Here is a 13,620-nt window from a genome sequence, read left to right as displayed (position 1 = left end):
CTATACACAAAGCCATGCATCTGGAGCGCTACACAGGCCTTCCATGTTGGTGCAGGCTGCTCGTATCAACATCTGGGCGTCCTGGTGGCTAAGTTGCACACTGTCTTACCAGTGGTTCTCAGTGTGGGGCCATTCCAGAGGGTCCCCAGCAAATTCATGAATTGTTAAATTTCATTGTTTCATTCACAAGAACAATTACACAATATAAAATGACTGTTTTGACCATAGTTTCACTGCCACTCTATACAAAAACAGATAGTCATGGAGTCATGGAATTCTGGACAAAATGATATCTAACAAATCTATTCTCAGATTTGAGGTTGAGACAAAATATAATCAATCATGTGGACTATATTGGGGTCCTTGATCAAAAGGACAATGAGACAATGTGAGACAATGTTACTAGGTTTGCTTGGCCCTGTTTCTATGCAAACCTGGTTAAGCCTGTTAACAAGGAGTGGTGTGTCCCTCTCTCCCTCGCTCTCCCTCTCTCTCTCTCTCTCTCTCTCCGGGTAGGTTTCGGCTGTCAAAAGCCTGCAAATCTGTCTGGCATGTGTCTCTCACCGTGAGTGGGTTCGGAGTCGAGGTGTGTGTGTGCACGCGCATTTGTGTGAGTGAGTGTGTGTGTCGCAAGGGAAGGGGGGGGGGGGGGGCAGCAGCACTGAGAGAGGCGGTGCTGATGTGGCCTAACCTGTTTTCCAGGCTGTGGCATTTAACTGGCAGGTCCATTCCATCCTGCGTGACAGAGCAGAAGTGGTACACGGTGGAGGAGACATCGCTATCTGGGCTTTCCACAGGTGGAGGCGTCTCTGGCAGCATCACAGGTGAGTCGGTCCCCTTCTCTCCTTGAGGCCCCATGGTGCCATGAACTAGGATCAAAATGACTCTGATTGATGAAGCTGGTGCCAACACGGATACATTTTAGTGATGTTTTCGAGATCAGTGTTTGATAAATATAATAATAAAGAACAAATGCACCGACACATATCTTAATGCAAGGATATTGAGTTGACATGAATATATATATAACATTTTGTTAGGTCTGTACGTTTGCATGCTTCTGACAAAAAAAAAATAGCTGTGCATTGATTTGCCATGGGATGACATTTTGATTTATGTAGGTTAAAACTTTAGTATTCCAGATTTACCGCTAGACCGTAGCTGGGTTTCAAATCAGGTTTTGATTCATTATTTGAGAGTGATGCTTGGGTACTACAAAGCCCAATGGTGAAGCCAAGAGCGTTTGAAATATATTGGAATATTTGATGGCACATGAAGCCATTGGTGGCACTGATAGTTGTCAAACCTCTCAAAGCGGCTGCAGCTGCTGTCATGATTGGGAGCTGAGTTGAGTAGTGGTGAAGCTGTTTCCTGGAGTGAGTTATTGTTGTTTCTATTAGAGGATACACATTAACCACACAGCTCTCTCAGCCGGGGCGTGTTTTGGTACCGTTTCCTGAGCTGTATGTTATTTGGAGCTGTCAATATGCACGAAGGATTCTGTAGGTCTGTAGGCGTTGTGGTTTCACTCAAGAGAGTGCAGAGCCTTTTCATCAGAGCCCTGCCATTTCTTTTCCTTACTTTGCTTGATACTTTACTGTTGACTGTCAATAGGATTATTGTTGTTGTTGTTGTTGTTGTTATTTATTGTTATTATTATGTTATTCCTCTTATTTTCTCATTCTGGGAATTATGCAGTGGTTGAAACTTACCTGCAACCACTGACTTTTCACCATCATCTGCACCCTGTTGGATTTTAATACTAGGGAGATGTGCCTCAGCTCTTAACCCATTGATACCTGATGCAGCACTTGCGTGTATATCCCTCATTTGTGTGCGTATCCCTTTAAGACCGCGAACCACGTTAACGCGGTTCACGGTCTTAAAGGGATACACAGTCACACACAAATGCGGCATCAGGTATCAATGGGTTAATGTAACTCTTAATGTGTACACACTTAGGACAAAATGACACTATATTGAACACAAGGACAGAGCTTTTCTTCCCCCCCCCCCCCCCCCCCCCCCCGCCCCTTTTGTCATGCAGGTGCTGCCTCATTGACAACTGTTCTAATGTGGAACTGAATCGAGAAACATCGTTGTTCAAGCATCATCATATACAGCAACATTTCCAGTGTTAACAAATGAGAATGGAGTGTTCCTTGTCCATTCATAGAGTTGATCTGGCTTTGGGGCGGCTGGCCAAAACTAAAGTGTTAAGTTGACTCTTGGGTGTGGACTGATAGAGACATTGGCATAGCGGTTAAGAGTTACAGTAACACTGCAGATTTTATTGTGCATTAACAGTAGCCTATGATTACACAAAAAAAAATTTTTTTTTTACAAAGCTAATATAGGCTACAACTCCTACCATGCTTACACATTGTCTCTATCTCTGCACCTTTGCCCATCCCAATGCAAATGTTACAATGTTACAATTTCACTTAGCAGACGCTTTTATCCAAAGCGACGTACATCTGAGCTTTATACAAAGCAAGCAATGATCTAGTCAGAAGACCACAACATGAGGAAGTGCCATGAGGCCAAGCTTGAGTCCTGATGGACCCAGGTGCCACCAGGCAGGGCACAGAATGCATAGGATTTATGTCATCAGTCATCGCCCTCATTCATCATCATTCATGCCATTAAAATTTATGCAAATCTATCATCCCTTTTTCATCAATCACTTTCATAATTCATGCCCCTCAAGCGTGACGTGCAGCAGCGTTGATATGAAGGTAGTGGGGTGTGGCTGGAGGGAGGGCTCTGTGTTGGTGTGATGAGTGGTGTGGCATGTCAGCTTCTATGCATCTAAACCGACTGGTTTGTGGCACATTCCCCTGAGCAAACCTGGCAGAGGCCGTGGATTCCTGAAGTGTGAGGTGGATTTCTGTGTGGGCGTCAGTCACTGTCACCTTGTCCGTCAGCCAGACAGCAGACAATTAAAGACCTCTTCCAGTCAGGGTTTTGTCTCGCAAAGTGATTCAGGACGTTGTGAGCAATGAGCATGGAGCTTGGGGGGACCACCATGTCCTTCTCAGTAGGAGAAGGATGCCAGGACGCAGCACAGTTGAAGTTGAGTGAGACACATGGGATTGCCTTTAGTACCAAGCGCAAGCACACTTTAAATCCCTCATACACCCTGAATGCAATGAGGGATTTTTTTGGTGTTTTTGTTTTGTTTTTGCTTTTGGCTGTTAATGCATATGGCATACATTTTTGGCATTTGTTTTTGTTAATTTTGGAATTTCAATCTCTTCAAGCTCTTTTAGGCTAGATGAAATAAGCTCCTTCAAGATTCAAGATTAATTTAATAGCCATAGTGAGTAAATGTGTTACAAACGAGGAATTTGTCTTTGTGCAGTATGCAATATGCGTCTCATACGCAGGTCGGCCACTACGCGGCCTCGCCTGCTCTATAACATCACTGATGACATCCTCACGGATGACATCACTGATGACATCATCACTGAACTTATAGCCTCAGCCAGGAAGGATGACATCAGTGATGACATCTCATCATTAGGTAAAAATCCTAATTTTGGGGGTCTTTCGGGTCTCATTGAAGAGGCGGTAGCAGTTGGATAGAAGCTGTCCCTGTGACGGGAGGTTCTGGTACTGCAAATCAGATGTAGATGGTTCAAAGATACAGTAGTTATGGGGAATTTGACAGTTTTCCCCACTTTCCCAGAGTCAGAAACAAATGCCTTCAGACAGATCTTTGTATGCATTTGGTGTAGTCTGAAGTATGTCAAACAGCAATATCAGGCTATCTTGGCTCAATTGAGTGTCCAAGAATTGAGCAAAGGGGGCTCCTTTTTCTAAGCATTGTCTGGGGAGAGGCCCACAGTCTCAGACTTTGAAAATCCCTTCACTAAACTAATCTATTTCCTGCTAAGTTAAAATTTTGATTTAAATGAATGGCAGTCACGTCAATTTTTTTTTATCTTGTTGTAGCTTAACTTAATTCACAGCACACTCATGGCCATATCCCAAGTACTCACCATCTTTGTGAGGGAAAATATTGTCTATCAAATAATGTGTAACCTTGTTTTTCTGCTTTTTTTACAGATCATCTGAGGTTTCTGTAGTTTACATTCATCGATTCCATGATATGCGGATGTAAATAGCCTACACCTAAGACATCATGGTAAGTAAAAAAAATGATAATTATATGTATGTATGTATGCATGTATCTATCTATCTATCTATCTATCTATCTATCTATCTATCTATCTATCTATCTATCTATCTATCTATCTATCTATCATAGCACTTGTGTAAATCCAGACATTTGTCATCCATATATTTGAGTTTGAAAAATATGGATATGGAGCTGATGCCTGGGATTGTCTGACACATTTTGTGTATTGTAAACAACTATTCATCCAAAAACCAGAGCGGCGACGGTCGGAAAGGAAGTATCTCGGAAACCCTGGTCCTGGATGACTCTGAGAAAGGAGGAGTTGTCATCACAGGATTCACAGACAACAACGTCACTGCAAGGGGTGGCCTGAAAGAAGGTGAGATATTCAAAGAAAACCACAGTTTTGAAATGAATCTGTTATTCCTGTATAGGGCAGTTCATCAGTAGAGAAGGAATGGGAGGGGAGGGGGGGGGGGGGGGGGGGGGGGTGTAAATATGACAAGCCACAGCAGGGTGATTTTCTCTGGCTGAAATAATATATTTTCAATCTGATATATTTGCCATGTCATTTTACTAAAGGCAAGTCAGATTTATAGACTAGATGAATATTCAATCAATCAAGCAATCATCATTTGAAATGTATCAATTGTTTTAAGTATCGTTTAATTTATTAGTTTTCTCAGTCTACAGCTACTACTGCTACTACTAGTAATACTAATAATCGTTTTCCCAGGTTGAGAACTGGCAACACAACTATAAATTATAGTTCATTAATTGGGGGTGAAAACCAAAACAAACATTCAGTAGGTCTACTGTAATTTAAATGAATCGCCTCAATTAGTTTAAATTGATCATGTCTTTCTTGTTATAGGAGACGAGATTGTAGCGGCCACCATACACCTTGACCACCTCAACAAAGACGAAGTGCTGAAAATCCTAAAGGTCTTGGAGCCATATGATGACAACATGGAGGTTGTGACAAAGCAGGAGCTGGAAGCCAGTGGTAGCCTTGGTTCTCTGGGAGCAAGTCTCAGAGACCCAGCAGAGGTAAACTTCCAAATCCAACCCAAGGCAGAATTAAGATTTAATAATGTCGAACACCTTGTAACGCCAATGTTGCTGGTAAGAAATTAATCTGTTTCAATGGAGAGTGTCCCATGACTGCCTACATGTTGTTTCAGGAATACAATTGGTCACTAGTATGAAAATCTACATATTTAAAGATATTGAATATTGGCACAACATTGGCTTTTGACAGCTTCAGTCCAAAAGTATTGGTAGCGGCTTTCAAAAACACAGGAAAAACACATTGTTTAACCCATTGATACCTGATGCAGCATTTGCGTGTATATCCCTCAATTGTGTGTGTATCCCTTTAAGACCGCGAAGTCTTAAAGGGATACACACATAAATGCTGCATCAGGTATCAATGGGTTAAAGGAGAACTCCACTGAAAAACAATGCTGATTTGTTTTGCACATGATCTCGCACATAATCCGAAAACTGTAAACAGTTTAGCAGGCATTCACTTAGATTGACAGTTCTTGAGACTGAGAGTTGATTTGAGTTAAGCAGTTTTCATTTAGTTTGACAGTTATTGAGTTGATTTGAGTGAAGTTGTGGATCAGTAATGTCATGCATGAAATGACATCACTGGTCCAACAACTTGACTCAAATCAACTCTCAATAACTGTCAAACTAAATGAATGACTGCAAAACTGTTTACATCAGTGGTACACAACCTTGACCTACTCAGGAGCCACATTGACAACAAATTTTTTTTTAGTAAGAGCCACAAAAAAGTCCCTTTCCTCCCTTTTATTTTTATTTATTAGATTTTTATTTATTTATTTTAAGTAGGACTTAAAAGAGCCACAACCACACATAAAGGAGCCACATGTGGCTCTAGAGCCTCAGGTTGAGTATCACTGGTTTACAGTTTTCGGATATGTGTGAGATCATGTGGAAAATAAATCGGCATCGTTTTTTGGTGGAGTGTCCCTTAAGAGAATTTCGTTTTTTTTTTACCTGGAGCCCTCTCCTCACATTAATTATTATCTGACGACTCACCCAGTGTTCTCCGCAGCGTTTTTGTCCGTCTTAGGCGTTGTTTTGAGATCAATAGTGTGCAAGCCAGTCCTAGAATGGAGCTCCGTGGGGCCACGTAGCAGCGTGCTTTTCATCCATGTAAATAGACAGTTTTATTCCCGTTTTCGACCCATATCGTCAGAATCTGATCCCTAAGGAACCATCAGACTGCTAATTCTCCCCCGGGCTGTTTTCAGCGGTAGTTACAGGCATCCCATTTCCACCTGTCGGGTCAGTGAGACCAAATCTCGTCAAGTCAGTCCACAGGCCAGTGGCAGGAAAGTCTCGCGGGACTTGACCAGAGTTGGTCTCACTGACCCGACAGGCGGAAATGGGATGCCTAGGATGCCTGTAACAACGACCGCTCTTTACCGCTGTAAAGAGCCTGGGGGACATTAGCAGTCTGATGGTTCTTTAGGGATCAGAAAACGGGAATGAAACTGTCTATTTACATGAATGAAAAGCACGCTGCTACGTGGGCCCCACGGAGCTCCGTTCTACGACTGGCTTGCACACTATTGATCTCAAAACAACGCCTAAGACGGACAAAAACGCTGCGGAGAACACTGGGTGAGTCGTCAGATAATAATTAATGTGAGGAGAGGGATCCAGGTTAAACAAAAACGAAATTCTCCTTTAAGTCTTGTCAATCTAAAAAATATTTTCCATATATTTTCCCCACTGCTCTTGCAATGTACACAATTATTTTACTTACTAATGTTTCAGTCCATATGGACCTCCATGAGCATTGCCGGATTTTGACCTCTGCCAAGGAGGTTATGTTTTCAGTGCCGTTTGTCTGTTTGTTTGTTAGCAGGATTACAGAAAAGCTACTGGCACTAAAATAAAAGCTTAAATGCTGCTTGGTCATAGAAACCTCAAAAGACTGACGAAATGACACAATGACTGTTGTAATTTCTGTTGCAATTTTAATAATGTCAGCATCTTTTAACCAAATTTGTTCACCATTTGCTTATCTACAGATGCTCACTGCCAGTTACAACCAGAAGAGGGAGCTGCCAAGGGATGGACCAGTTCTTGCGCTTGATGGCCTAGATGTAAAGCTAAATGCTGCAGGGGGGTTGGGGGATGAAATCAATGGTCCCACTCTCAACGGAGACCTGCCCAGTCTTACTCTAAACACACCTTCAGCTGACGGAGCACCTGACGTCAGTGTCTCATCTCCACAGCTCGACAGTCCCGATGCCTCACTTGAAATTGAGAAACCAGAAGTCAAGTCAGGCACATTGAAATACAAGGCCCCAAAATTCAAGATGCCACACTTCAATCTACCTCACATAAAATCCAAATCACCAACCGGCGAAATTGATCTCAATTCCCCTGCTCTCAGTGGGAATCTAGAGACACCAGACCTCAAACTCTCAGCTCCTAGTGTAGACGCAGATGCAGACATGGATTTGAATGGGTTAAATGTGGATTTGAATGGTCCCAATGTGGATTTGAAAACACCAGATGCTGATATAGACGCTCAGTCGGGAAAAATCAAGTGGCCACATCTCAAGTGGAAAAGTCCCAAGGTTAAAGGAACAGATGTGGACATAGATACTGATCTGTCTGCACCTGATGTAAGCCTTTCAACACCGAAGATTGATGGCGACCTAAGCACACCGGATGTAAACATTAATCTGCCCGAAGCTGACCTTAAAGGCCCTGATGTAGATGTTCAAACCCCAGATTTGGACATTGATGCTCCATCAGGTAAAATCAACTGGCCTCATTTGAAGTGGAAGAAACCAAAACTTCACAGCCCAAAAGCAGAGATAGATGCAGACCTAAATGCACCAGATCTGGATCTCTCAGCTCCAAAGATTGAGGGTGAGATAAATGCACCAGATGCTGAATTGGATCTCCCAAACGTTGATCTTAAAGGCCCCGATGTAGATGTTCAGACCCCAGATATTGACATTGATGCTCCATCAGGGAAAATCAACTGGCCTCATTTAAAGTGGAAGAAGCCCAAACTTCACAGCCCAACAGCAGACATAGATGCAGATCTAGATCCACCAGATCTGGATCTCTCAGCTCCAAAGATTGAGGGTGAGATCAATGCACCAGATGCTGAATTGGATCTCCCAAACGTTGATCTTAAAGGCCCCGATGTAGATGTTCAGACCCCAGATATTGACATTGATGCTCCATCAGGGAAAATCAACTGGCCGCATTTGAAGTGGAAGAAACCCAAACTTCCCAGCCCAACAGCGGACATAGATGCAGACCTAAACACATCAGATGTTGATCTCTCTGTTCCAAAGATTGAGGGTGAGATTAATGCTCCCGATGTTGACATTAATGCCCCATCTGGCAAAATTAAGTTCCCAACACTCAAGACAAAGAAAAAGAAAAAGATAACCGTCCCAGATGTTTCCCTTGACGCAGATGTGAATGCACCTGACCTAAATCTCTCTCCTCCTCAAGTTGAAGCATCACTTGATGGACCTGATGTAGATCTTGATTTGCCTGACATTGAGGCTCCATCTGGCAAGTTCAAATGGCCCACTCTTAAAAGGCCAAAATGGGCACTCTCAGGTCCTAGGGTTAAAGGACCAGATTTAGATGTAGATGCTGACGTTTCAGCACCCGATTTGAGTCTCTCCACTCCAAAGATTGATGGAGAGATAAGTGCACCAGCTGTAGATGTAGAATTACCCAAAGTCGACCTGGAAGGCCCAAAAGTAGACATTGATTCTCCAAATGTTGATATTGAAGCTCCATCTGGAAAATTCAAATGGTTAAACCTAAAGAAACCCAAATTTGGCACACTGAAAGCACCAAAGGTTGATGCTGATGTGAATACGCCAGACTTGGATCTCAAAGGGCCTGATATGGACATGAGTGTACCAGATCTTAACCTCTCTGGTCCAAAAATTGAGGGTAGCATTGATACTCCAGATCTTGATATCAGCTTGCCTAATGCTGATATCAAAAGTCCAGATGTGGATCTTGATCCACCCTCTGCTAAACTGAAGTTGCCCAAATTTAAACTACCAAAAATCAAAGGGCCAAAAGTAAAAGGTCCTGATGTGGACGTTGATTTAAATGCACCAGACATTGATGCCAGTGTTGATATGGATACACCTAAAGTGGACATAGAAACACCAGATCTATCCCTGTCCACACAAAAAATTAAAGGAGATGTTGATGCTCCAGATCTTGATCTCAAGGGCCCTGATGTGGACCTTCAAACTCCAGAAGTTGATGTCCCATCTGGAAAATTCAAGCTCCCTAAAATTAAATTGCCAAAGTTTGGCTTTTCAGGGCCAACTGTGAAAGGACCTAATCTTGATGTTGATACTGACCTCAAGACCCCAGAGTTGGAGGTCTCTGTTCCTGATGTAGATGTGAAGCCGCCTAAAGCAGATATAACGGCACCTGATGTTAATCTAAAAGCACCAGACCTGAATCTTACAGGCCCCCAAATTGAAGGTGACCTTGCTGCTCCAGATTTGAGTCTCAGCATGCCTACAACAGACATAAAAGGACCAGATGTAAGTCTTAAAACACCAGATATTGACACTGATGCATCTTCTGGAAAAATAAAGATGCCAAAATTCAAAATGCCAAAATTTAATATAGGATCAAAGACTCAGGCACCAGAAGTTGATATTGATGTTAAGGCCCCAGATGTCCCTGGTGTAGATGTCACATTGCCAACAATAGATGTGAAAGCTCCTGCAGCTGAACTAAATACACCTGACTTAAGTCTTTCCACCCCCACAATTAAAGGGGATCTCAGTACTCCAAATCTAGATCTGACTCTGCCAAAAGCAGATATCACAGGTCCTGAAGTAGACCAGGATGTTGATGCTGCCACTGGAAAACTTAAATTTCCATCTCTTAAATTGCCCAAATGGATGTCTGGAGCCAAAGTAAAAGGTCCTGACCTTGATGCTGATGCAGACCTTTCGGTTCCCAACACTGACATCAATTTACCAAAATCAGACCTCCAAGGGCCTGATCTTGAGCTGCCAGGCCTCAATATTTCTGCCCCAAAGATGGAGGGAGACATAGCTACTCCAGTTCTCGACATGAGTTTACCAGAAGCTGAAGTCAAGGGAGCCGATGTGGATCTTGATGTAGGTTCAAAAATCAAGTGGCCTCAAATTAATCTGCCCAAGTTTGGTTTATCAAAACCCAAAGTGGAAGGACCTGATCTAGATGTTGATGCTGACCTAGATGCTCCAAAGTTGGAAGTTTCAGTTCCTGATGCAAATCTCCAGGGGCCTGATCTTGAGCTGCCAGACCTAAATATGTCTGCCCCAAAGATAGAGGGGGACATACCTACTCCAGTTCTGGACATAGGTTTGCCGGAAGCTGAACTAAAAGGACCAGATGTGGATATTCAGGCACCTAATACTGATCTTGATACATCTGCTAAATTCAAGTTGCCTAAAATCGATCTGCCCAAGTTTGGTTTCTCAAAACCCAAAGTGGAAGGACCTGATCTAGATGTTGATGCTGACCTAAATGCTCCAAAGTTGGACGTTTCAGTTCCTGGTGCAGATCTCCAGGGGCCTGAGCTTGAGCTGCCAGACCTCAATATCTCTGCTTCAAAGATGGAGGGAGACATACCTACTCCAGCTCTGGACATGACTTTGCCCAAAGCTGAACTAAAAGGACCAGATGTGGATATTCAGGCACCTAATACTGATCTTGATACATCTGCTAAATTCAAGTTGCCTAAAATCGATCTGCCCAAGTTTGGTTTCTCAAAACCCAAAGTGGAAGGACCTGATCTAGATGTTGATGCTGACCTAAATGCTCCAAAGTTGGACATTTCACTTCCTGGTGCAGATCTCCAGGGGCCTGATCTGGACCTTTCTTCACCAAAAATTGAAGCAGACCTCTCAGCACCAGATGTAAATGGGAAGTTGCCAGCAGCTGAAGTAGAAATACCTGATGTCACACTGAAAACGGAAGGACTGAATCTCTCTGCCCCAGATATTAAAGGAGATATCTCTGCTCCAGATGTGGATATCAACATGGCCAATGTGGACGTCAAAGGGCCTGATGTACAATTAAAAACTCCAGATGTAGATACTAATGGTGAATTCAAAATGCCACATTTCAAGGTGCCAAAGTTTGGCCTTTCAGGGCCCACAATAGAAGCCCCAGAGGTTGATGCTAGTGCAGATCTGAATGTGTCACCGGATGTGAAGGTCAATGCTCCCAATGTTGAAGGAGAGATCAGTTCACCTGATGTCAGCGTCTCTGCCCCTGAAGTTGGGGTCAGAGCTGAGGGAGATGCTGAAGTTAAAGATTCTCCAAAAAGTAAGCTGAGATGGCCCTTCAAATGGGGATTGAAGTCCGCTTCAAGTACTGAGGAGGAAGGAAGTGGGCCTGACTCAGAAACGGACTTGTCTAATGTTGAGGTGGAGGTTCCTATATTCAAATTCCACAAACTCCCCAGGTGCAGCATTGATGATGATGGAGGATTCGATGATACTATCGGCATAGCAAAAATTGATGGAAATACGCAGGACAAGGATTATATCATTAGCAAGGGGATTCGCTTGCCAAAACTAAATGTAACATCAAATGCTGGAGAGAAGATTGATGTTATGGAGAGACTGAAAATGGCCAAGGAGAAAACGCCCACAGTCAACGCCTCACCAGCCCAGGTGAAAGGTGATGTTGGCCTGAAAGGGGAGCTCACTGTCCCAAGTCTTGATGTGAGCACCTCTACCGAATCGAGTGACCCCACTTTAGCGAGAGGAGGCACTTTCAAAGTTGCAAACCCTGAGATTGGACTAGGCCTGGAGCACCCTGTAGTTGCTTCATCAGAGGAAAATGACAAACTGTCACTTAGCCTCTCTAACATGCTTGGTCTAAATATCAAAGATCAAGCCAGTAATTAGTTCTTCCTTGTGAACAATACAAATTAAGCATCAATGTAACAACTTTGTAAATACATGTAAGTAAACTGATTCAATAGTAAGCATAACAATTGTGCATTTTGCGATACAAGTGTATCATTTGGTACACTTATAGTCCAAAGGCATTCCAAAAAGATATGGCGGCATCATGAATTTTTTTCTGCCACAGACTGGCAGCCTATATGGAAATTTGTACCTGCAATAATGTTGTGTGTAGACTAATCTGATATGGATGATCTTGGTGTCAAATCATACATTTCTTATGAGGAATTCAAATTTGTAACTTTGGAATTGCTCATAAGCTTCCTTCAATCTCAAAATTCAAGACTCATAAGTGATTGCCTTAAGTGCCCAAACCTCTTGAATTGTGAGATAGAAGGAAGCTTCTGAGCAATTCGAAAGTTCCAAATTTGAATTCCTCATAAGAAATGTATGGTATGAGACCAAGACCATCTATATCAGATTAGTAGGCTATAACCAACTTTATTGCAGTTACAGTTTCCATAGGCTGCCAGCCTGTGGCCGCAATTCTTTTTATTTTTTTCCTTTTTTAAATTCATGATGCATCCATATCAATTTCTTTTTGGGATGCCTTTGGCTATAAGTGTACAAAATTATATGCTTTTATCGCAAACTGCATAATTATTATGGAACTTTTAGCTAAGGTGCCCCACTACTTTGTTTTGTTTGTGATTATATATGGAGAATAGATAATTGTTTTCCTCAGATTTCTGCAGTTATTGCAAGCTACAGTATCCATCTTCTGAAATGACATGAGGTAGCCCATGAGTTAGCCTACTGATGGAAGTGTTTTTATGTGTATACTCCTGATATTTATATAAAGGTTTCTTCTCAATTTTGATTTGCATATGATAATATTCAGCTGTTTCACTTGGAAGTAGAAGTTAATTAGAAGTGCATAACTTAACTTTTAAATTTTTAAGTATTAACTGAATTTTATGAGCGAATTGTATTTGTTAATTATTTGTTCATTAAATAACTCGATACAATCAACATGATTGTTGTTCTTTACTATTATAAAAGATGCAAATTAGTAAAATGGATGAACTGTTGTTGTACACATATTTCGGTAACACTGCCTGTAGATGTTTTAACAGCTTATCAGTCGATATTCAACAAACGGATTCTGTTTGTTTCCCTTCCACACAACTGCATCTAGTGTAGGTGTGTTCATGAATTGTCCCATATACTCTATAATCTGTTAAACAGTTGAATTGTTGAATGTCAACTAATAAGCTGTTCAAATGTTACAAATACTCTGTAGACCAGTGGTTCTCAAAGTGGGGTCCGGGGACCCTCAGGGGTCCTCGAGGGGGTTTCCAGGGGGTCCCCAGCAAAAATAGGGATAATTTATTTTTGCTGTAATTCCATCCATAACTAACACAATGATGGAATGTATGACTATTTTGGTCATGGGTTTCATAAACTTTCTGTAATAAAACGCCTAAAAGCAAACATTGTATCAAATGA

The 13,620-nt window shown here is 42.2% G+C and overlaps 1 protein-coding gene across 1 annotated transcript; it reads left to right on the top strand.

Annotated features, from left to right (window-relative positions):
* The first annotated feature begins 719 nt into the window (after positions 1–719).
* Positions 720–13,137, top strand: LOC310789424 (uncharacterized protein). Its single transcript, XM_083651068.1, has 5 exons — positions 720–824; positions 4,072–4,150; positions 4,400–4,523; positions 5,019–5,194; positions 7,219–13,137. Exons 2-5 carry the CDS (start codon positions 4,148–4,150, stop codon positions 12,109–12,111), a joined length of 5,196 nt encoding a protein of 1,731 aa, XP_083507194.1. The 5' UTR covers positions 720–824; positions 4,072–4,147; the 3' UTR covers positions 12,112–13,137.
* The last annotated feature ends 483 nt before the right edge of the window (positions 13,138–13,620 follow it).

Source organism: Poromitra crassiceps (assembly GCF_964638095.1).
Source record: "Poromitra crassiceps genome assembly, chromosome: 14".
In the NCBI taxonomy this organism is placed as follows: domain Eukaryota; kingdom Metazoa; phylum Chordata; class Actinopteri; order Beryciformes; family Melamphaidae; genus Poromitra; species Poromitra crassiceps.
Note: the sequence above shows the minus strand (reverse complement) of the source record. Positions and strands in the feature narration are given on the sequence as shown.